The following is a 24,552-nucleotide window of genomic DNA, read 5'->3' on the forward strand; positions in this document are numbered from 1 at the left end:
AAATTGCCTTTCATATCGAAGTGAAACTTGTTCAGCTGCTATAGCAGGGTACCATATGTTACATGTGGAAACATGATCAACACCTCCAGTATATAATGTCTACATACAGAATGAACAGACTGTTCAAGCATGCTGAATACCTTGTATCACTGTAGATATGTACTCTTGTTCCTATGTATTGTGTCTGTGTGTGTTTACCCAGAAAGGAAACACGGCCCTGCACATTGCGGCCTTGGCAGGGCAGGAGCAAGTGGTCACAGAGCTGGTTAACTACGGGGCCAACGTCAACGCTCAGTCCCAGGTGAGGCTCCATGCTGTGTTGTCTCTCTCAACTATGATCTGTCAGCTTTTCAATCAGGCACCTACTGTGAAACCATTGTACTGACTACAGCAATTATGTCTGTTCACATTTGCCTTTGCTCCTTTATTTCTCTGTATTGGTGTGCATCCTTGTGTGTGTTTTTGTAACTTTCTATTTTGATGTTGCTTTGGTTGCTTGTGGCTTCTCTGCTGTGTGTGTATGTGTGTGTCTGTTGTGCATATTTCTGAGACAGAAGGGTTTCACTCCACTCTACATGGCTGCACAAGAAAACCATCTAGAGGTTGTGAAGTTTCTTCTGGAGAACGGGGCTAATCAGAGCGTTCCAACTGAGGTACCAAAGAATAAGAGACGTTTGCACTTAGTAATCCAACAAATTCCTCAATCCTATCCTGCTGATCCTGACTTGCTGTCACTCCATTATGCCGTGTTCTCATCAGCTTTTCCCACTGAAACCTCTCTATATTGTCTCTCCGTAATCAACCTGCCTTTGAAAGTGTCTTCTTTCTGCTACAGGATGGATTTACTCCTCTGGCTGTGGCTCTGCAGCAAGGCCATGAAAATATTGTTGCCCTGCTCATCAACTATGGCACCAAGGGAAAGGTCCGCCTCCCTGCGCTGCACATTGCAGCGCGCAATGACGATACACGCACAGCTGCAGTACTTCTGCAGAATGACCCAAACCCTGATGTGCTCAGCAAGGTATGTGTGCATGTGAGTGCATTGGGCTGCTTGGCATGGTGGCTGTATTAAAATAATCCATTTAATGCAAGGGTGTCCAAAATGTGGCCCGGGGTCATTTGTGGCCGTGGATGATTTTTTTTTTTTATTGGACCTCTGCACATTTAAAAAATATAATTAAGCAAGAAAACTAACAAAAACAACAACAAAAATGGAAAAAGAGCAGTAATTTTATGAGAATGAAGTAGAAATATTAGAATAAAGTCATAATATTAATATAAAAATTGTTACATTATGATGAGCATAAGGTAATGCTATGAGGAAAACATTTAATTTTCACAATAATTTCCACAATAGAAAATGTAAAAATACACTTTGTCACCTACAGTATAACACACAGCTGAGATGCAGGCTGTTTTTTCTTTCAATATATAGAACTTGTTTGTATCTCTACATGGGTTGGTTTACAAAATATAAAATATCAAAGTGGCCCCCATATTCTTTGATTTTACAGTCTGCGGCCTTTGCTGGGAAAAGTTTGGACACCCGGACTTAATGAATGACAGTTATGTAACTATGGTGTGTCTCTCCAGACTGGATTCACACCCCTCCACATTGCTGCACACTATGAAAACTTGAATGTGGCTCAACTTCTTCTCAACAGAGGAGCTAATGTCAATTTTACCCCAAAGGCATGTAATTTCTATATTTGTTATGTATGTTTTTACTTTTTTATTGTGTATCTCTAAGTGCGTATGTTCTGTATATCAATACAGAACGGCATCACACCCCTTCACATTGCATCCAGGCGAGGAAATGTGATCATGGTCCGACTCCTCCTGGATCGAGGAGCACAAATAGATGCCAAGACCAAGGTGTTGCACCTTAGAACAGTCTTTGATTTCCTCCATGTTTGCCACTACCACTAATAGATTCTGTCTCTTCCCAGGATGAGCTCACTCCTCTGCACTGTGCAGCCAGAAATGGTCATGTCAGGATCATAGAGATTCTTCTTGACAATGGAGCCCCCATTCAGGCAAAGACCAAGGTGATCCAGTTTTGTTTCCAACTTTGTCATTGGTCTTTCATTGCAGCTAACTTGTTTTGAAAGCATAATGATATAGTAAAGCATCTTTGTGAAAGTCCTGCCAAATCCAACTTTGAATTATTGCTGCTTGTCTGGCAGACAAGATTATGTTTGTGCTGCCTTGCCAAGGATGTGAAAGTCAACAACTCTGTTTTGCAGAATGGCCTGTCTCCAATCCATATGGCAGCACAGGGGGACCACTTGGACTGTGTCAAGCAACTACTACAGTACAATGCAGACATCGATGACATCACGCTGGATCACCTGACACCTCTGCATGTGGCTGCACACTGTGGACACCACAGAATGGCTAAGGTTCTGCTGGACAAGGGGGCCAAACCCAACTCTCGGGCACTGGTCAGTGATCATCACCATTGCACAAATACTGACAAAACGATAATGACAAAACGATAATGACAAATATTGATCAATTAATACCTCTGTAAAAATGCCAGTAAAAACAGAATTACTGTCTTTGTAAAGAAACTTTGGATCATTAGATAGTGCTAGTGTACCTAATGAAGTGCCCCATGACTGTATAAATGTAATAAGGCCTAAATTTGACCTTGTAGTAAAGATAAATCATCTTCCCTCTCTTTAGAACGGCTTTACTCCTTTGCATATTGCTTGTAAAAAGAACCACATGCGTGTGATGGATCTTCTTCTCAAACATTCAGCATCATTAGAGGCGGTGACTGAGGTGAGAAATAAATTAAAACAACATTATTTCACATCCAACAACTGTGTCTTTCTAAGTCTCTTCTCTTTTTGAACAGTCTGGCTTAACACCTTTGCATGTGGCATCTTTCATGGGTCACCTCAACATTGTGAAGATCCTGCTGCAAAAAGGAGCTTCACCAAGTGCTTCCAATGTGGTGAGTTATACTCTACAGACATGGAAAAAAATTATTAGACCACCCTTGTTTTTTTCAGTTTTTTGTTCATTTTAATGCCTGATAGAACTAAAGGTACCTTTGTACCTTTGATATAACAATGACAACAAAAATAGCTCATAAGAGTTAAATGTTTTGGCAGTACAATGCTATAGCTATTCATTTAAGAACTTAAGTGATTTGGTTATTACCAAGAAAACCATGGAAATTGGTAGATATCAGCTCTTAAATTAAACTCTTATGAGCTATATTATATATAAATGTACCTTTAGTTGTACCAGGTATTAAAATGGATCAATAAACTGAAGAAACAAGGGTGGTCTAATCATTTTTTCCATGACTGTAGATATAGAAGTAATAGAGTGATGATTTATGAGTGTGGATTTCATCTGCATGTGTATTTTTGCTTTTTTGTGAGCAGAAAGTGGAAACCCCTCTCCATATGGCGTCTCGAGCAGGGCACTTTGAAGTGGCAGAGTTTTTACTACAGAACGCAGCACCGGTAGATGCCAAGGCCAAGGTAGCTACTCTGTCAACACGTTCATGAGATTAAGCATAACAATTAAACTTAAACATTACGAGTGGATTTTACTCAACTGTGTCGTTGTTCACATTTATTAATATCATCACTCACCACCCTTTCAAGGATGACCAAACACCCCTGCATTGTGCTGCACGAATGGGCCACAAAGAGCTTGTAAAGCTGCTATTGGAACACAAAGCCAAACCAAACTCCACAACAACAGCAGGACACACACCGCTTCATATTGCTGCCCGGGAGGGTCATGTGCAAACAGTACGCATTCTGCTGGACATGGAAGCACAGCAAACTAAGATGACTAAGGTACAGCACAGCTATTTGATCTACAATAATGTACATGTTTAGTTTTTTCAGACTGTCAAACTTAAATTCATGACTTGTTGATTTTCTTGGTGGTGCTTTTGCAGAAAGGCTTCACTCCTCTTCACGTGGCTTCCAAGTATGGCAAGGTAGATGTTGCTGAGCTGTTGTTGGAAAGAGGAGCTAACCCAAATGCTGCTGGAAAGGTAAGAGACACTTGAAAAAATGGTGATGCTTTACATAGCCATTATTTCAGACTTTTTAAATATAGTGGTACCTCGGTTTTCATTTATTTGTTCCAAAAGGTCAGGCGAAAACTGAAATTTATGAAAACTGAGCAAATTTTTCCCATAGAAAATGATGTTAATCCAGTTAATCCATTCCAGACACCCAAAATAGTCACAAAAATAAATTTTATAGCAAATAATTATAGTTTTACATACAGGAAACAATGTCCATCCTTCTTTTTACACATATCCGAGGTCAGGTCGCGGGGGCAGCAACCTAAGCAGGGAGCAGAACGCAGCCTAAGCAGACTTCCGTCTACTTCGCTACTTTGTCCAGCTCCTCCCGGCGGACCCCAAGGCGTTCCCAGGCCATGAGAGACGTAGACTCTCCAACATGTCTTGGGTCTCCCCCGAGGCTTCTTATGGGTCGGACATGCCATGAACACCTCCCCAGCGAGGTGTATTTGTATTTTAGTTTATTTCGCCACTTTTATGATTGAAAATGCTTAATTTAGGCAAAACATACGTAACATGTGCTCCAATATGCATATTTTTGACTAAAAATAGGCCGTATTCAACCACAAAACAGCATGATTTATTAATTAATATATTTTTGAAAAACGTGATAGTGTCAAGCGGTGAAATTCTCACCGTGAAGTGTAAATATCGTGTAAACTAAGTATCGCGAGAGTTGGTGTTGGGTGAGCCAAGACGGCTGAATAAACAAGCAATGCTGTGAGTAGTCCATCCCCATCTGTAATAATAACATAAAATTCAACGTACCAAAGGGTACAATACAACAGTTTGTTACGTGCAATATTGTACGATATCTGAGATAGTGTATGCGAGAACCGAGGAATTTAGGTGAACATTTCTAACAAAAAACTGAATCATACAAAAACTGGGGCATTTGAAAAATAAGATTTGATTGACTGTATTGTATGTGTCTGTTGCAGAACGGTCTGACTCCACTGCATGTGGCCGTGCATCACAACAACCTAGATGTTGTCAACCTGCTTGTCAGCAAAGGAGGGTCACCACACAGTGCAGCCAGGGTAAATAAAATAAAATAAAATACATACATGCAAATACATGCAATTCATACAATACAATTCATTTGTAATCACGAGTTTTTGTTATTATTATTTTTTTAGAATGGCTACACCGCCCTCCATATTGCATCCAAGCAGAATCAGATGGAGGTGGCTAACAGCCTGTTGCAATATGGAGCTTCAGCCAATGCTGAATCTCTACAGGGAGTCACACCTCTCCACCTGGCCTCGCAGGAAGGAAGGCCCGATATGGTCTCGCTGCTTATTTCCAAACAGGCTAATGTCAACCTTGGCAATAAGGCAAGAGGACCATTTTAAACTACAAGTCTTTGTGTGAATGTGTGATTTAAACTATACAGTATATTTACATTTTTTTTCCACCCAGAGTGGACTGACTCCGCTTCACCTTGTGGCGCAGGAGGGACATGTTGGCATTGCCGACATATTGGTCAAGCAAGGAGCATCAGTCTATGCTGCCACACGGGTGAGCTTATTTTAAAAACAATATTTTCATTTCAATCAGAAGCCTTTTTCAAACCTTTAAACCTAATTTCCAGCAGTTTATTGGCATAGAATAAACAAACATTACCAAATGTTAAAATTAGCCTTAGAAAACAAGAAGTCATGGAGATTTGTCTAATAAAAATTACAAGTACAAGTAAAACCATACAAGTTTTAGATATTATTATAGTATACGTGGACAGTTATTTTATTATTCATGAGGTTAGTCATTTTTTGCAAGAGTTTATTTTAGTGTTGAAAATAATCCATCTTTATATGTCATCTCAGATGGGCTACACCCCTCTTCATGTTGCGTGTCACTATGGCAACATCAAAATGGTTAAGTTCCTGCTGCAGCAACAAGCCAATGTCAACAGTAAAACACGGGTGAGCGCCTCCTTCTGGTTGTGAGTCTGCAACAATTTTAGAGTGACAGAGTTTTGCTGCAGCACCAATTATAACACATTGTTATTAACTAACTAACTCTAAATTGTCCATTATGAATGTGAGCATGAATGGTTGTTTGTTTATATGTGGCCTGGGATTGGCTGGAGACAAGTCCATGGTGTACCTCGCCTCTCGCCCAAAGTTGGCTGAGTTAGGCTCCAGCATACCCCCGTGACCGTAGTGATGATTAATCGGCATAGAAAATGAATGAAAGTTATTAACTAACTCATGTTTGAACATGTCAGTGCCTAAAAGCCATTTTTCCGCATAAATGTGTATGACACGTTCCCAAACCTGCAGAGATCTTTACAAGGCTCTTCTATTCTATGTACAGTTGTCCCTCGCCACTTCGAGCTTCAAATTTTGCAGCTTCACTCATGAATATTTAAGCAAATGTTACGTCTGTTTTGCCTAAATTAAGCATTTCCAAGCATAAAAATGGCTAAAATACAAATACTGTATAAGCCATTCAAAGGATGCACTGATGATATGTAGTATTCTGCACTGGTCTCTAGGTGTCAGTAATGCTACTGTAATGTTTGGCGAAACACACAAGCGCCAGACTTGATCGCCAGAACAACAGGCTTTTATTGCAGGTTTGAAATATTTCACAACAGGCACAATAATCCCTAATAAAAACACGAGCTACTGTTGCAGCCGTAACCCACAACAAGCTCAAACTCAACCTGAACCCCAGACGTCACTTTCTGTCCGCCTTTCATTCAGCTCCCCTAGGGAACACAATTATAGTAACACACACGAGTACAAGTCTTATTTATGTCTTAAATGCTGTATTTACTCTTATTATGTCTACTACAGTATATTGGGTAATATGAGTGTAATGTTGACCATAGGGGTGTTATTTCATGTCTAGAGGGCTCTAATAATGTTAAAAACTGTATTTAGAAGATGGTAAACAGGTTTTTTTATGCTCTCAATATGAAAATATTCGATTTATAAATAAGGAATCCTATTTCTTGAAAATTCTGAATATTTTTTAAATTGTTAGGAGTAAATGAAATGAAAATTCCATTGTTGTAACTGTTCTATTATTGAGGTATAATAATGATAAAATGTTTGCTCTTTTCTTGATTGATGATTTAATCCTGGATGGGTTAAAAAGATTGGTTAAAAAATTTAAAAAAAAACAAAAAAAAAACGAGGACTGCATACGGAAAAGCCAAAGGATATGGGGGCCACTTTGCTATTAGTATGTTTTTTTTGTTAAATATATTGTATTCTATAAAAAGGTTCAACGTACAAATGTACAGCATAATGCAAGACAAAGATCTGTGTTACTTGTTAACAGGGTCAACATTCAACCTTTTTCTCTTTACATAGTGACCTTTAGCTCTATTTTCCCCATTTTACAGAGTTTAATTATATTTCTACCATACACATAGAACTCGCTTGCACTCCTGTGCCACTCTGGTTCCGCCATTTCTATTCTGTGACAGCTTTCATACAGCCTTGTTCAAGACAGTAGCTCCACCTAGTGTTTAAACTAAGAAGTGCAAAACAGTTAAGTACATATTATACGCAAGCCATTATCAATTATATTTTTAGACTTTGACACAGGCCAGGTAAAAATGGATTGCGGGCCGCATTTGGCCTGAGGGTCGTACTTTGGACATCCTTGTGCTGCACAGATATTGATATAATACGGGAACTTTGGTTATCCATTAAAAATCGTTTATTTTTGTTTTCGCCGCCACTCCCGTTAATCAGCGTGGTAAGCACCTGGAAAGCCTTCTGTTCTGTTTCTAGCGCACACCAGCTGCCAAGTAAGAAGCTAGGCTAGAGTTAACGTTAAGTGAATTATGTATTGATATCTAAAATCATGTGGTGTCCAAATCATCACATGATTGTTATCACTGACATATACATGTATTTTGGTGAGTGCAAGGTTTTATTTGCCACTATTTGACCCTCTCATCGGGTTTTTAGTCAGCAGATTCGTAGAACGTGTCATATATAAAAAATAATGGGTGTAGATTGGGTTACCACTTAGGGCGAAATCCCAATTCTACCCCATCCCTCTTATCTTAGCCCTTACCTCTAGGTTTTGCGCGTTCACAAGAATCAAGTGGTGTCCCAATTCTCCTTAAATCAAGGGTAAGGGGTAAGTATTAAGGGGTGTACAGCCCTAGAAACCAAGCGTGATCAGGGACTATACTTGAAACGTAGGGGCAGGAGGAGTCTACTCGGATACCACACCGATACACACCGAAAGAAGTATATAAAGGTATGTAATTAAGCATGATTATTGATTTTCACAGTACCATCCCTGATGTTTTATTAGATGTTCAATCATTTGCTACTCCACGTAAATATTTCCCATGTTTTGAATTGTTGGTTTTCTCTAGTTATAACTAGCCGGCTAACACCGATATCTAACTTCATTGCAATCTACTGCATTTCATGAATGATTAGACAATGATTAGATAGCGACCACATTAGCCTGTTAATTGTAAGTTGTATGTTGTATTGCTCGCAAGCTACATCGCTCGGGAGGGGAATCTACATTACTGAAGTGTACGCTGACGTTGACATTTGATATTAGCTATCTAATCACTCATGTAACGCATCACATCGTAGTGAAGTCTGTTTGCTGTGAATTATAGCCACCCTACTCCACCAACAATTCTCGAGGTGAGATATGCTTATAGTATTCAGCATACATTATCGATGGTCAGGAAGTGAACTAAATAAAAGATGTAAACAACATGGCCATATGTGGACAGCACACCACATTGTCAAAGTTTATTCAACTTTTGGAATCTAACTTTGACCCATCTATTTTTTTATTATCACTCTATATTTGTTTTCAGCACACTATTACTAAACTACTATTACTGTTGCTGTATTTCCAATGACTTAATAGTTGCACCACATCAATCATACGTATGTGTCATTCCTGCAGGAGATGCCGAGCCAACTGAAATCAGAACTCGGCCAAACCACACAGCACTCCAGGACCATTCAAAAGCTGCAATCCCAGTATGGAAAAGTAAAATGCAACAAATTGCCATTCTGGACTTTCTTACAAAAGAATCTGACAGAGAATACCAATGACAGGAGGAGAGCGAGGCCAAAGCAGGGAGGTTTTTAAACCTTGAAATAAAGGTTGATAAGGTTTATATTTAAAAAGATATACACTGCTCAAAAAAATTAGAGGAACACTTCGAAAACACATCAGATCTAAACTGGGGGAAAAATGATCTTGAATATTTTTCCTGATAATAAGTGAGTGATGTATAAGTAACAAAATGATGCCACATAATTTGATAGAAATGAAAATGATCACCCTATAGAGGGGGGAAATCAAAGACACCCCAAAAATGAAAGTGAAAAAATTATGCAGCAGACTGGTTCATTTTGCCAAAATGTCATTGTAGCAACTCAAAATGATTCTCAGTAGTTTGTGTGGCCCCCACGTGCTTGTATGCATGCCTGGCAACGTCAGGGCATGCTCCTAATGACACTACGGATGGTGTCCTGGGGGATCTCCTCCCAGATCTGGACCAGGGCATCACTGCGGTACCTGGACGCATGGAGGAGATTCCAGGAGACAGGTAGTTACTCCAGGAGAGCTGGACAGGGCCGTAGAAGGTCTTTCAATCCTCAACAGGATCGGTATCTGCTCCTTTGTGCAAGGAGGAACAGGATGAGCACTGCCAGAGCCCTACAAAATGACCTCCAGCAGGCCACTGGTGTGAATGTTTCTGACCAAACAATCAGAAACAGGCTCCATGAGGGCCCGACGTCCTGCAGTGGGCCCTGTGCTCACTGCCCAGCACCGTAGAGCTCCATTGGCATTTGCCATAGACCGCCAGAATTGGCAACTACACCAGTGGTGCCCTGTGCTCTTCACTGATGAAAGCAAGTTCCACCTGAGCACATGCGACAAACGTGAAAGGGTCTGGAGACGTCGTGGAGAACGTTATGCTGCCTGCAACATCATTCAGCATGACTGGTTTGGTGGTGGGTCAGTGATGGTCTGGGGAGGCATATCCCTGGAAGGATGCACAGACCTCTACAGGTTAGATAACGGCACCCTGACTGCTATTAGGTATCGGGATGAAATCCTTGGACCCATTGTCAGAACCTACGCTGGTGCAGTGGGACCTGGGTTCCCCCTGGTCCACGACAATGCCCGACCTCATGTGGCTAGTGTATGCAGGTAGTTCCTGGAGGATGAAGGAATTGATACCATTGATTGGCCCCCACGTTCACCTGACCTAAACCCAATAGAACACCTCTGGGACATTATGTTTAGGTCCATCCGGTGCCACCAGGTTGCTCCTCAGACTGTCCAGGAGCTCATTGATGCCCTGGTCCAGATCTGGGAGGAGATCCCCCAGGACACCATCCGTAGTGTCATTAGGAGCATGCCCCGACGTTGTCAGGCATACGTACAAGCATGTGGGGGCCACACAAACTACTGAGAATAATTTTGAGTTGCTCCAATGACATTTTGGCAAAATGGACCAGTGTGCTGCATAATTTTCATTTCATTTCACTTTCATTTTTGGGGTGTCTTTGATTTCCCCCCTCTATAAGGTGATCATTTTCATTTCTATCAAATTATGTGGCATTATTTTGTTACTCATACATCACCCACTTATTATCAGGAAAGATATTCATGATCATTTTCCCCCAGTTTAGATCTGATGTGTTTTCAAAGTGTTCCTAAAATTTTTTTGAGCAGTATATAAAGTTTATTATATTATTATTTGTATTTTATATGTATATTTGATCAAGTTCCTATTTTTATAAAGGTTATTACATTGTTGGTTGTAAGCTGTTATTTATTAGAGTTGTTTGTTGTTTTGCAATAAATGTCACAGTTTGTAAAAATGTGTGCCTTTTATTTAAAAAAAAAAAGGTGTTCTAAGGTAGGCTATATTTGAAATAATGTAGAAATGTATGCACCTTACTTTATGGTAGGAAAGCTTTATTATGAACAATTTAATTATCTCATCTGACTATGTCACAGCCAGAAAGCGGTGAAGGTGATGGTGTAATGACAATCAAGTGGTGTCCCATTTCTTCATGGCTTCATCCCTTGGTTTTAAGGGGCAGGGAATGGGGTAAGACAAAGGAGAAGGACTAAGGGATAGAATTGGTATTCAGCCTTAGTATACAGTCAATTAATTTCAATAAGGTTTCAGTGACATGTTGTCCCTTGTCTAGGAGCTCAACTTACAAGCATTTATAGATGCAATGCATGAAGAACAGAATGTAATGTAATACAGCATTCCAAAATATTGTTAAATAGATGCCACTCAGCTGTCATATGTGCATTAAAGAAGCAAGAAATAAAGTTTGACTCTCTTTTATCTTGTCTAGCTTGGTTACACTCCATTGCACCAGGCCGCCCAGCAGGGGCACACAGACATTGTAACACTGCTGCTGAAGCATGGAGCTCAGCCTAACGAGACCACTACGGTGAGCATGACAACACCTTCACCTTCCTACATGCACCTTCATCGTGCTTCTTGTTCCATTAGAACGGTACATCAGCGCTTGCCATTGCCAAGAGGCTAGGGTACATCTCTGTGATTGATGTTCTGAAGCTTGTGACAGAAGAGACAGTTTCCATGGTGAGAAGTTTGGAAATCGTTAGCAACATGGATATTAAAATCATAAACAAATTAGTCATTACTAATAGAGCACTTGATTTTTTTTTATTTTGAACCCGCAGACCACTACAGAGAAACACCGCATGAGTTTCCCAGAAACAGTGGATGAGATACTGGATGTGTCGGAGGATGAAGGTACAATGCCAAAGTGTTACTAAATAATACCAACATGGCTCAACATATGCTGTTTTGAAATGGTCGTACCTTTTTATTCATTGCTTTTTTTTTTTTTTTACCTTCTGCACCTTTTGTAGGCCTTGCACAGCTAACATTAGGTATGAATGTCTTTCTATCTCTATGTGTGCCATTGGAAGGTTGGTATAACAAATATGAGTCCTCATTTCAAGCTCACCCTCTTCATCGTCTTTGCTGCGTGTGTCTGTGTTGGTGCTCAATGTGATAGTAACTTTGCCTTCTAACTGGCATGTCTGTAACCTGTAATAACACTCATTCACTATTTGGGGAACATTATGAGTGAAAACATTCACATGGAGTTATGTTGTGCACCGTTATTTCATTGTCCATCATTGACAGCTTGTGTTTAGCGTGATTACCCTGTAATGACACAGAATATTACAACCTGACTGCAACTCCACTCAGCTTGTTTGGATTCATTTGTAGCAATAGCAATACAATAGTCAGTGTTCAAATATTTTATTACTCCACAATGCCATTGTTGCTGTAAATACAGTATATAGTAGCGATTATCTACATAGCTTATTTAAATATATATCATATGTGATAACAAATACAGTATTTCCCACCGGACGGCAATGTATTTGTGGCAGTGGTGGGTTGGGGAGGGGGTTACAATGATGATGTAATCATTAAATTTGCGTGGCCTTGTCGCACTTGTAAAAAGTGAGTAAAAAACATTAAAAAGCAAAACAAATATGTCAGAACTATAAATGAACTTCCTTCTGCCGCTTTTTTGTTGTTTTTTTAATGTCACAAACACAACTGAGCTGCCTGTGAGTGCTTTTTACATTGGGGTGCTTTCAGTCGGCAAAAGACTCTTCAGTAGATTTGGCGCTAGTTGCTTTTTTGAAAAAGAGTATCCAGAGGGGTCTGATTAGTCACTAAATATAGCAACAAAGTTGGCAAAACCCTCGTGCTTCATTATGCTTCGTTATGACTACATTGTGTTTATGAGCAAGGGCAAACAGGTAGCACCAAATCTATTTTACAAGACAGACTCGTATGATGGAAGAACTCTTATAAACTAGGTGACCCTGCACTCACAGAATAAAAACTAGCATCAATTGTTGACATGTTCACAAATACACTAAACTTTGTACTATCAAATTCCCTAACTCTACTTACATAAGATTTGTCAGTCTTACTTTCTGTTGTCATAATATAGGGGTGTCCAAAATGCCGTCCGGCGGCCATTTATGGCCTGCGGCTGTTTTTTTATTGGCCCGCGGCATATTCTAAAAATAGAATTTAACAAGAAAGCTTAAAAAAAATGAAAACATTCGCTGTATTTTGTCACAAATAAAGTAAACATATTAAGAGAGAAAAGGCGGAAAGGGGATTCTTTTGTTCTGCTGGGGGACTTCAACGCTCAGTTTGGCAGCGACAGTGCGACCTGGAGAGGCATGATTGGGAGGAACGGCCCCCATGATCTGAACCCGAGCGGTGTTTTGTTATTGGACTTCTGTGCTCGTCACAGATTGTCCATAACAAACACCATGTTCAAGCATAAGGATGCCCACATGTGCACTTGGCACCAGGACACCGTGGGCCACAGTTCGATGACTGACGTTATGGTCTTGTCATCACACTTGCGGCCGTATGGTTTGGACACTTGGGTGAAGAGAGGGGCAGAGCTGTCAACCGATCACCACGTGGTTGGTGGAGAGTTGGCTCCGATGGTGGGGGAGGATGACAGTCTTACCTGGAAGGCCCAAACATAGTGTGAGGGTCTGCCGGAAATGTCTGACATTCCCCCATCAGAAGGAGTTTCAACTCCCACCTACGGGAGAGCTTTGACTGTGTTCCGAGGGAGGCAGCGGACATTGAGTCTGAGTGGGCTATCGGAGCTGTGGCCGTAAGGTGGTCGGTGCCTGTTGTGGCGGTAATCCTAGAACCCATTGTTGGACATCAGAGGTGAGGGATACCATCAAGCTGAAGGAGCCCTATCGGGCGTTTTTGGCCCATGGGACTCCAGAGGCAGCTGACAGGGCTTTCCTATCTCTGGGGCTGAGGTTGCCAAGGTGGTCAATAAACTCCTCAGTGGCAGGGGCCCGGGAGTGCATGAGATCTGTCTGCAGTTCCTAAAGGCCCTGGATGCTGTGGGGGTGTCATGGTTGACTCGACCCTTCAGCATTGGATGGACATTGGGGGCACTGCTTCTGGATTGGCAGGCCGGGGTGGTGGTTCCCCTTTTTCAGAAGGGGGATGTGTTCCAACTATCGTGGGATTACACTCCTCAGCATCCCTGGGAAGGTCTATTCAGGGGTTCTGGAGAGGAGGATCCGCCAGATAGTTGAATCTCGTAGTCAGGAGGAACAGTGTCGCTTTCGGAGAAGAAAGTCCAAAGCTCTAATGGGAAAAAAAGTCAATACAAGAAGAAAATTACAAGAACAAAGTTGAAATAGTTGGGGGGGAGGAAGAAACAGCAGACATAAAAAAACAGCTGTAATTTTATGAAAATAAAGTCAAATTATTAAAAGAAAAAAGTGATGTTCTGACGAGAAAAAAAGACATCATTTTAATAGAATATTACGTAATATGAGGAAAAATAATTTCATTTTAGTCGCATCAAGTTAAAATATTAAAGAAAACATTTTGGGGTTTTTTATAAAGTTGTAATTTTTGGAAAATTAGGTTGGGGAAAAAGTTATATTGTGGGACAAAATATTATGGATATAAAGTAAAAAAAAAAAAAAGCCAAATAAAGTCGATAAGTCAATAAAGTCTGTTCAAACGAAAATTTACGAAGATTATTTAAGAAGAAACTTGAAATCCGTTCATCCATTTTCTTCCTCTTATCCGGGTCTGGGTCGTAGGAGCAGCAGTCTCAGTAGGGGCTTCCTATTCTGCAAAAATAGAAATATTCGGAAAATTTTTAAAAACACAGCAAAAATTAGAAAAAATACCACACTAATATCATACTAATATGTGCTTTTTCACTTATATCACAAAGCTGAGATTCAGTTTATTCTTTAAATATTTATAACTTCTTAGCATAACTATACGTTTTGGTTTACAAAATATCAAAGTGGCCCTTGCATCCTTTCCCTTTTCATTATGTGGCCCTCGGTGGAAAAAGTTTGGACACCCCTGTCATAATGTGCCTGATCATCGTTGTGTGTAGTCGTCTACAATTGTATTTTTGATGTTTGTTTTGATGCTGTAACAAGTAGACTGTGCAGATCCACACCATCCATACTTCATCTCGCCTGGTTTCCACGATGTCTAACCCTTTTAACAGCTAATTAACACCTTGTCCTTTCTCTCTCTTTCCCTTTTTTTGCTGTTTGACCAACCTGACCTCGGTCTGTTCGCTCTCTTTGGCATGTTGTTCTCTGAAGGAGAGGAGCTCCTGGGGACAGAAGGGGCCAGGTACATGAAGATGGATGACATGAAAGACCATGATGACGATTTCCTCTCCCCCAAGAAATCACTGGAGTACGAGAGAGGGCTGGGCACAGCGTAAGGGGGCTGGGCTGGGAAGCACAGGAGAGGAACTGGATAGCAGGGGACTCATCCTAGATGTCCATTTAGTGAACACCATGGGGGAGCGCCAGCGAAAATGTTCTTAATCTGACTTGCGTTTTCCACTCTCATTCAACAGAAATTACTCACCAGCCATTCCCAGGATTCCACGTGTTTCTCCCGAGACTGTGAACCTGAAAGAGCGCGAGATAGATCAGGTACAATACGGAGCGTGATTAAGACAAACACCCTCAGATTGCGTTTCACACACTCACACATAATTATTTTTTCTTAACGTCCATCCATCCATCCATTTTCTATGCTGCTTGTCCTCACGTGGGTTGCTAGAGCCTATCCCAGCTGACTTTGGGTGAGAGGCGGGGTACGCCCTGGACTGGTCACCAGCCAATCGCAGAGCACATATAGACAAACACTCACGAAGCATTCACTCACATTCATACCTTTGGGCAATTTAGAGTCTCCAATTAACCTAAACTGCATATTGTTACACAACCCACACACGGGGGGAACATGCAAACTCCACACAGAGATGCCAAATCGAGATTCAAACCCTGATCTTCCCAATGTCATTACTGTGTGGCCAACATGCTAACCACTAGGCCACCGTGCAGTCCATATATACTGTAATAATCTAACTTATTATTGTCAACCGAATACCACTCCGAAGGTGGGTTTTGCACACGGCGTCATTGAAGCTAGAAGCATCACTGGATACAATTCATGTAAAACATATTGTTGCTTTATTGTAGTTTTCATCATTGTTAGTTTGATGTCGTTTTTCAGCAACACACTCCACTTCCACTGCCAAAAGAGTATGATGAAGACTCGCTCATTCCCAGCAGCCCAGCGACTGAGACGTCAGACAATGTCAGCCCAGTCGCCAGTCCCATACATACAGGGTGAGCTCTGCAGAGCATTTCAATGTGATCAATTTGCCAACAGACAGCTAATTGTTTTATGACCAATGGCAGGTTTCTGGTCAGCTTTATGGTGGATGCTCGTGGCGGCTCAATGCGTGGCAGCAGACATAATGGCCTGCGTGTCATCATACCTCCAAGGACCTGTGCGGCCCCCACGCGCATCACCTGCCGCTTGGTGAAGCCCCAGAAACTGACCAACCCTCCTCCACTGGTGGAAGGAGAGGGCCTGGCCAGCAGAATAATCTCCCTCGGGCCAGCTGGCATGCAGTTTCTAGGGTGAGGAAGTCCTCCTCTGCTGTGCTTTGCTTTACCAAGAAAAAAATATTTACCAAGGATTTATACCAATAGCAAAGGTGATATTGATAAAAGCGCTGTTTATTGTAAGTATGAAGTACTGTATGTCACAGGCAAAAGTGACAAAAAGTTCCTAATTTAATTCCTGTTGTTGCACTAAAGCAGAGCCGGCCCTACCCAACGTGGCATCCTAGGCAACATTTTATATGTCAGCCCCCCCAGAAAATATCAAAGTGACTCCGGTATCCTTGCAGCCCTCTGTGAAAATAGTTTGGACACCCCTGCTCTTTTCCAGCACATAAGTGCCATTTACACTGTCCTGTAACTATAATGTGCTATAAATATATACAAAAATGAAATAAAATAACTATATATAAGAGCTATATAAATTTACTATATACAAAAGCTATATAACATACCTACAGTATATACAACTACAATGTTCCCTCTTTTATCGCTGGGTATAGGTTCCCAAAATAGCCCGCAATAGGTGAAATCCGCGAAGTAGCCAACTTCATTTTTTTACAATTATTATATATGTTTTAAGGCTGTAAAACCCCTCACCAAACACTTTATACACTTTTCTCAGACAGGCGAACATTTGATCAAATTTCTCTCTTGTTTAAACACTCTCAAAAAAGTTCAAACCTTTGTTTGGAATTTTAATGATCAACCTACAGCCTACATTAAGTCACTCACGCATATTTCACTCCTGCAACCTTGCTTTTTCGTCCTGGTGCTGTTCCACTGTAGCATTTTTGTATCCTTTATAAAACATTGCTGCAACACTCCTCCTGTTGCAGTCTTTCTCCTTCTAACCAAAGATTAATTTACAAGCTATCAAGCAAGCTAGCGACAACACAGGAGACAAAGCAGGGCGGCACGAAGGAAATTGCTTGACAATGGTCTACAGCCAATCAGGACGCAGAAAACAATGGACGGTGCAGACAGACGAGAGAGGGAAGAGAGAGACACTCAACTTCCCAAAATGCAATTCTTCTTAAAGGGCCAGTCTCGGCCTGTAACGGCATTCATACACTGCAATAAATTTTTAAAAAAGGGGAAAAAAAGGGGGACTCGAAAGGTGAACCGTGATTGAAAACAGTGTGAGCTTCTCCACTTTGAGAATTCTTAGTAATTACTAGTTTTAAATAATTAGTATTTCTGTGGGCGCCCCCTGGAGGCCACTGTGCCCTTAGCATTTGCCAGTATTGCCTAATTGGCCAGTCTGGTCTGCACTAAAGGGCCACCTTTAGGCACCATACTATTCCAATGCAGTTTATAGCCCAAACAAATAGTGCTAATAAGTGTTATTTTGGTGTCCTTGCTGTCTCTCTGGTGGCAGCTACGAGCTAGCTAGTTATAGCCAAATGTGGCTTTTTTGTTTTTTAACACGGTGACATTTTGTCTTTAAAGCAAACAACCAATGCGGTTCGTTCGGAGCTCGTACAATGTAATTGTTACCATTCACATAAAACATAAATAGCTCACCTCTTCTTTCTTTTTGTCAAAGTAGCTTTAGAAGTTCTGGAAGTTGGATACACCTGCAGTATCATAAACCTGTACACAATTTGTCCTGTTTTATGCTTTTATGCTATGCTGATTTCTATGAGAAAGATATTGAAATTGTTACTTTATTCTGTTAATTGTGTTATTTTTAACAAAAAAATATTTTATTGAACAATTAATTTACCATGTATTAGTATTACTCTAAAACAGGCATCAAATTACATAATTAAAGGCAATATCCTCTCCCCCTCCAAAACAGTGGGGTTGGTTGGCCCTGCCAACAAGTTGCCCCTTATTTATTTTTACGAAAGTTGGCAAACCTACCAGTTAATTTGCTGATTTTATTTTATTATTATTTAATATTTTTTGTCGCTGACAAACATCTGCTCCATACTTCAGCCCAGTAGTTGACAGTAAGGTGCAAATGAGCTAGTTTGCCAAGCCACATTAACTTCTAAAGAAGAAGAAAGGAGACAAACACCAAAGAAGAAGAAGGCGGGCCGATGTGGAGTTAATAGTATTTATCATTAGTACAGTGGAAATTAGAAGAATGTTTACTTTGCAAGTCGATTTTGGTATGAACCCCTAAATTTTCTGCTTGTGCTCCTAAAATGTCAAGTTGGGGCAACTGTGTTCGTGGTAAAAAACGTTAGTCTGGAGCCGTGATATATAATTTGTATTTGTGTGTCAGCCCAGTGATTGTGGAGATCCCTCACTTTGCTGCTCTGGGCCGTGGTGACCGTGAGCTTGTGGTGCTGAGGAGTGAGAATGGATCTGTGTGGAAAGAACACCGTAATCGCTATGGCGATGAGGTTCTCGAGACCATCCTTAATGGGATGGATGAAGGTAAGGTTTTGCCACCATAAATGTTGTTCTGGATGACCACAGCGTGAATTCATTTGAGATTTTCTTTTTTTATCTGCGCAGACTTGGAAAGTCAGGAGGAACTCGGGAAGAAGCGAATCCGCCGCATCATCTCAACTGACTTCCCGCTTTATTTTGCCGTCGTATCGAGAGTCCAGCAAGAGAGCGATCTGATAGGCCCCGAAGGGGGCTCATTGACAAGCAAGCTGGTGCCAATGGTTCAGGCCACCTTTCCAGAGACGGCAGTCACCAAGCGAGTCCGTCTGGGGCTGCAGGTGAGATGGGACAATCAAGAGAAGAATGGAGGGAAGACAGAATCATAAAGTTGCCTGAAAGAAGCATGTTGTCATCATCTATCATTTGCATTATTACTTTTTTTTTTTTTTTTTTGCTGTCAACACCACACAGTGCATGCACTTTGCACCCTTTAATTCCACTATACTATGTACAGTACAGGGCGAAAGTTTGGACACACACATTACAACCCTGTGGTCGCAGCCCCATCAACAAGGCAAGGAATTCCACTAAGTAACCCTGACAAGACACACCTGTGAAGTGAAAACCATTTCAGGTGACTTATGAAGCTCATCGAGAGAACACCAAGGGTTTGAAGCTCTATCAAAAAAAAAACAGACATAAAAGAAATATAAGATATAAGAAATATAAGAAATTATATTTCACACGTTTTTGTTAAGTACATAATTCCACATGTGTTCATTGATAGTTTTGAGCATCTACAATGTAAATAGTTATGAAAATAAAGAAACCACATTGAACGAGAAGGTGTGTCCAAACTTTTGGCCTGTACTGTATATCATTTAGTTTTGTGTTTTTCTTTTTAGCGTTACTGATGTCTCACCAATGTACTGTATGGACATAAGCTTTGGGACACATGCAACAGCTTCCACTCTTCTGGGAAGACTTAAGAAATACTGTATGTTGTAGTTTGTCTGTGGGGATTTATGTCCATTCATTTGTGAAGTCGGAGCTTAATGAGAGGTCCTGCTGGCTTCCAATCTTTGTTCGAGTTCATCCCAAACATTGGCTAGAGGTCAGGGCCTTCTAGTTCATCAACACCAGAATCATCTAAACATGTCTTTATGTTCCTTTGTTTGTGTACTGAGGCACAGTCATGCTGGATCAGAGAGGGCATTCCCTAAATTGTCCCCACATTGATTTGTCTAAAAGGTGTTTGTAAGATCAAGATAAAGATTCACAATGAAAGAAAGAGCCTAGTCCAATAATTTAGTCTGATATTTAATAAGGTTTATCTCAAGTTTTGTGTCCATATACAATATATCAATTGCAATATTTTTCTTTTGGTAGTATTCTTCATCTGTCCGTCTTCGTTATATTTTGATTCTACACTTGTCATGAATGTCAAATATGTTTAATGGGCCTTTCTGTTCATCCCCTGTGTGCTTACTAGAATGATATGATGGACCAGACACACTGTATATGCAAACTTTGTTATTACACAAATGTCACCAGTTCTTAGCTGCAAAATCAATATCAAGGATACTCTTAGTCATAATCCACTATGCTCAAATTAGGTATAGAACTCTGTAAAATGTGTAAAACATTTAGCAGCCATTTATGATGATCAGAGAAACCGGTGATCTAAGTATTGTATTTATCATTCTATTGACTTTATGTTCATTAAGCTAGTGTTTACGCTGTATTACTGTGTATATGCTCTGTATTTTGATTTTGTTGCGATTTGATTTATTTTTGTTGTTTGCATTCAAACAAACCAGGAAACTGTGATTCAGAAACCTTGATGACTAACTAGCCAGACATGTGAGATAATGTCAGAATATGTGAGAATAGACTAAAAGATATTTTTAACCTGCCAGTATGGGCCTTTCTCTCTTTTTATAGAAGTAATGAAGTGCCCTTAATGTAAACACCACCATTGATGTTGTGAGCTGTAAATATATAACATACGAAGGAAATGGTATATTTTAATTATGTGCTGTTGCTGCTCTGTTGAGGATAAAATATATAATCCTTATAATTGATATCAATGCTGACACATTCAAAATAAAAGTTTTATTAACGCCAACAAAAAGATTCCGATGCTTTCTTAAAAGTTTTATTCATTGTCTCTTTTTGTCATCATCCCCTTTTTTTCCCCTTCCGTTGTCATCACTTCTCAATTCTACTCATTACTCTGCTCTCCATGGCTTATGCATGTTATTCTGTGCCATCCATTTGGCGCCCATGTTCTTGTTCACCTCTCCATCACTGACCTTTGACCCTAGGCTCAGCCCGTTCCAGATGAGCTGGTGGCCAAGCTGCTCGGTAACCAGGCCAACTTCAGTCCTGTGGTCACGGTGGAGCCTCGGCGGCGCAAGTTCCACCGACCTATCGGCCTACGCATCCCCCTACCGCCATCCTGGAGGGACAGCCCTCGAGACTCTGGGGAGGGTGACACCACCAGTCTGCGCCTTCTCTGCTCTGTCATAGGTACTGCAAACCATGGGAATGGGACACAATTCCCAAACGATGAAAGATGTGTATCATTTTTATGCTTATTTAGTATATTCACTGTGAGCCTCCTAAAGACCTTGGCTGAGGCCGTTGGTTTGTATCATCGCTGTATGTGCTACTCAGGTGGAACAGCTGCAGCCCAGTGGGAGGACATCACTGGTACCACCAAGCTTATCTATGCTAACGACTGTGCCAGTTTTACAACCAATGTGTCTGCACGGTGAGTACAGCTAATTCAAGTCTCAGAGGTCCCACAATAGTTTGTTGCCTAAAATCTAGCCTTGATACTGGAATTTCGACTGTACCGTTTTGTTGTGAATGTAGCTTTAATGATAATGAGCCAAGGTTGTCCACGCATGTCTCTGACAGTGTGTGGCGCCAAGAAGCGCCATATTTTGTAACGGCAACATCATTGTCACGCTTGAAATAGTAATTAATTTGAATAACCATTACTGTAATACAATAACGGCGTTAGTAAGGCGCTCAAGCACTACAATAATACCAAGGAACAAGAAAACAGCTAATGAAAATGCAACGGAATGCATCCAACACGCAGGTAAAGCACTGTCTACCACTCTCCTTTATGCTTTATATACGCTTGTGGAAATCGTGCTCACCATTGTACGTTGTATGCTGTGGCTAAGTTTCCATCTTTGTATGTTTGCGGGTGGACTCACTGGTTAACTTTCATTAATGAATGTATTGTTGGGCTCCTCCCATCTTACGTCTGGACATACATGCGTAAATACCAACAACAGTATTCTCTGCACTCTCAGAAAAACATGCTGATGGTAGTTCTTAGAAGAGTGTTGGGTAAGACAGCATTCCAGTGTGCTGCACCCTGCATGGAAAGACCTGCAACATGACTTCAGGGGTGTCAAACTTGTTTTCGTTTCATATTTCAGTTGTGGCTGCACCTGTCACGTTATGATATTATCACACAATTGCCCATGAATTTGATTATTATGTTTTTACTAACTCTTTATAGATAACTTGCTTTGTAATGAGAAGTGAAGTGAAAATGTTAAGGTGACAAGCAGACATTCAAGCTTTTATTTATAATTACAAAAAATACTTGGAACATCTTGTTGCAAATAATATTAAAGTATTTAATAATATTAAAGTTTAGAAGAACTGCACGCAGTACAAATTTGAGCATTATTGGGGGTTTATTGCATTATTCATGGTTTTATTATTTTACTTATTTTTTTTATTGATTAAAATACCATTTTTACATATTTTATATATTTTTGTACTCTTTTTTTCTGTTGTTGTTTATTAGTCTGGCTAAATAAATAAAAATACACTAATGTCTTGTATTCTTAATGCGATTATTTGAAATACATACTTTACCAGACACATTAGGTGAATTTGCACAAAATATTGGTCTCGGATCAGTATCGGCACCAGCCTGAATTTTACTTAGTATCGGATCAGAAACAGAATGAGTGGTATCGCACATTACTAGGCCTAACTGTCACAGAAAACGTGACATTTTAGTATGTCATTTAATTTAATTATTAAAAAGTAATCATGTATTTTTTTTTTTCTCAGGTTCTGGCTGGCAGACTGCCCCCGTACAGCGGAATCAGTGTCCTTTGCCAACCTTCTCTACAGAGAGCTGTCTGCTGTACCTTACATGGCGAAGTTTGTTGTTTTTGCAAAGATGAATGAGTTACGGGAAGGCCGACTGCGCTGCTACTGCATGACGGATGACAAGATGGATAAAACACTGGAACAGCATGAAAACTTCACAGAGGTGGCCCGTAGCAGAGACATTGAGGTCTGTTCTGGCCTTATCCTGAGGAAGCAACACTGCCAAACTCTATTTTTAAGTCTTGTCTGTGTTTTGCTTCTTACAGGTAATGGAGGGAATGCCTCTTCACCTGGAATGTTCAGGGAATCTGGTGCCAGTGCGGAAGGCAGCCCAGCAACCTCGCTGCTTCAGCTTCCAGGCCTTCAGAGATAACAGACTTCCTGTCTCGGTTAAGGTAAAACACCTTTTTTAACCTGGGTTTGTGAGGTGTGCCCTCATTGCTCTTCTTGTGCTTGTGTGCAAGGTGAGAGACAGCAGCAAAGAGCCCACTGGCTTCCTGTCTTTCCTGCGTAAAACCACCAAGTATGAAGACAGCCAACATGTGCTGTGTAACCTCAACATCACCATGCCTCCTTGTATCAAGGTAACACACTAATAACACAGTAACACAGTATCAACACAGCACCCTTCTTTAAATAACCACTTGTATTGTTGTTTACTTGTTTGGTAGATTATTGGAAGTGAAGACCGCAGGCGAACTTTGACCCCGTTGGCTTTGAGAGAAAGATACAGTGCGCTGAATGAACCTGCCATGGGTATGAATCACCTGATTCTTTTCTTACTGTGAAATTAAGTTTACATTTGGCTTTTTAGCATATGTCTGAAGCTATGCAATAAGATTAGGAAAATAATAGATATGTGTATTGCACACTAACCACACATGCTGCACACCAGAAAAAAAAAGATTACGCTACATACTGGCCATACTGCCTTTCTGTTCTTGTTTTCCTGGTATATGAACAGCCCATGCAAAGTGTTTCATGGAAATATGTTGGGTAGTTTGTGCATAATCCTGTTTACTAACCTAGAAACGGCCATCAAAACAATACCTTCACATGGCGGAGTTAACAAGACAGCGTGTTTTCCATCATTTACATTTAAAAAACATCCTGGAACCTCTTGTCTGGATCTCCAAAAAAATACTACTGACCAATTAATTGGAATTTTTTTTGCCCCTTGTAAGACCTTGGAACAAACACACACGTAGGTGACATAACCACACAATATTCAGACATTGTAAGACTACTATACAGCAGAATATATTTTAACACAAATTACGATACATACAGTAAGAGATCAGCTTTAGCAGTCTTACTTTTGCATCATTTCAGAGATGTTTTCCTCACAAGAATGACAGTAAATGTTACATCTATTTTCCTTCAGCTTCAATGAGTGCAATGGAGCGCACTGAACTGAAGATGGCTGTGATAGCAGAGCAGTTGGGACTGAGCTGGGCTGGTAAGTCAACACTAATGCTGTTTTCCATGTTTGTAAACAA

At 40.6% G+C, this 24,552-nt stretch overlaps 1 protein-coding gene across 6 annotated transcripts in view; it reads left to right on the forward strand.

Annotated features, from left to right (window-relative positions):
* The window catches only part of ank1a (ankyrin 1, erythrocytic a), a 128,661-nt gene that overhangs the window by 76,407 nt on the left and 27,702 nt on the right, over positions 1-24,552 (forward strand). For 5 of the 6 annotated variants that reach the window (XM_054773285.1, XM_054773286.1, XM_054773287.1 and 2 more), the window contains 33 exons: positions 203-301; positions 555-653; positions 836-1,021; positions 1,594-1,692; positions 1,777-1,875; positions 1,950-2,048; positions 2,247-2,444; positions 2,689-2,787; positions 2,864-2,962; positions 3,402-3,500; positions 3,627-3,824; positions 3,929-4,027; positions 5,005-5,103; positions 5,203-5,400; positions 5,486-5,584; positions 5,890-5,988; positions 11,401-11,499; positions 11,562-11,654; positions 11,756-11,828; positions 11,948-11,968; positions 15,233-15,353; positions 15,496-15,574; positions 16,161-16,276; positions 16,349-16,573; positions 18,792-18,946; positions 19,028-19,239; positions 21,229-21,433; positions 21,581-21,677; positions 23,012-23,240; positions 23,320-23,448; positions 23,518-23,637; positions 23,725-23,809; positions 24,438-24,512. In XM_054773285.1, coding sequence (XP_054629260.1) covers positions 203-301; positions 555-653; positions 836-1,021; positions 1,594-1,692; positions 1,777-1,875; positions 1,950-2,048; positions 2,247-2,444; positions 2,689-2,787; positions 2,864-2,962; positions 3,402-3,500; positions 3,627-3,824; positions 3,929-4,027; positions 5,005-5,103; positions 5,203-5,400; positions 5,486-5,584; positions 5,890-5,988; positions 11,401-11,499; positions 11,562-11,654; positions 11,756-11,828; positions 11,948-11,968; positions 15,233-15,353; positions 15,496-15,574; positions 16,161-16,276; positions 16,349-16,573; positions 18,792-18,946; positions 19,028-19,239; positions 21,229-21,433; positions 21,581-21,677; positions 23,012-23,240; positions 23,320-23,448; positions 23,518-23,637; positions 23,725-23,809; positions 24,438-24,512 — 4,102 coding nt within the window. The remainder of the gene's footprint in view (positions 1-202; positions 302-554; positions 654-835; positions 1,022-1,593; positions 1,693-1,776; positions 1,876-1,949; positions 2,049-2,246; positions 2,445-2,688; positions 2,788-2,863; positions 2,963-3,401; positions 3,501-3,626; positions 3,825-3,928; positions 4,028-5,004; positions 5,104-5,202; positions 5,401-5,485; positions 5,585-5,889; positions 5,989-11,400; positions 11,500-11,561; positions 11,655-11,755; positions 11,829-11,947; positions 11,969-15,232; positions 15,354-15,495; positions 15,575-16,160; positions 16,277-16,348; positions 16,574-18,791; positions 18,947-19,027; positions 19,240-21,228; positions 21,434-21,580; positions 21,678-23,011; positions 23,241-23,319; positions 23,449-23,517; positions 23,638-23,724; positions 23,810-24,437; positions 24,513-24,552) is intronic. The other variant, XM_054773291.1, reaches the window with a different exon arrangement.

This window comes from Dunckerocampus dactyliophorus, chromosome 4, assembly GCF_027744805.1.
Source record: "Dunckerocampus dactyliophorus isolate RoL2022-P2 chromosome 4, RoL_Ddac_1.1, whole genome shotgun sequence".
Lineage (NCBI taxonomy): Eukaryota > Metazoa > Chordata > Actinopteri > Syngnathiformes > Syngnathidae > Dunckerocampus > Dunckerocampus dactyliophorus.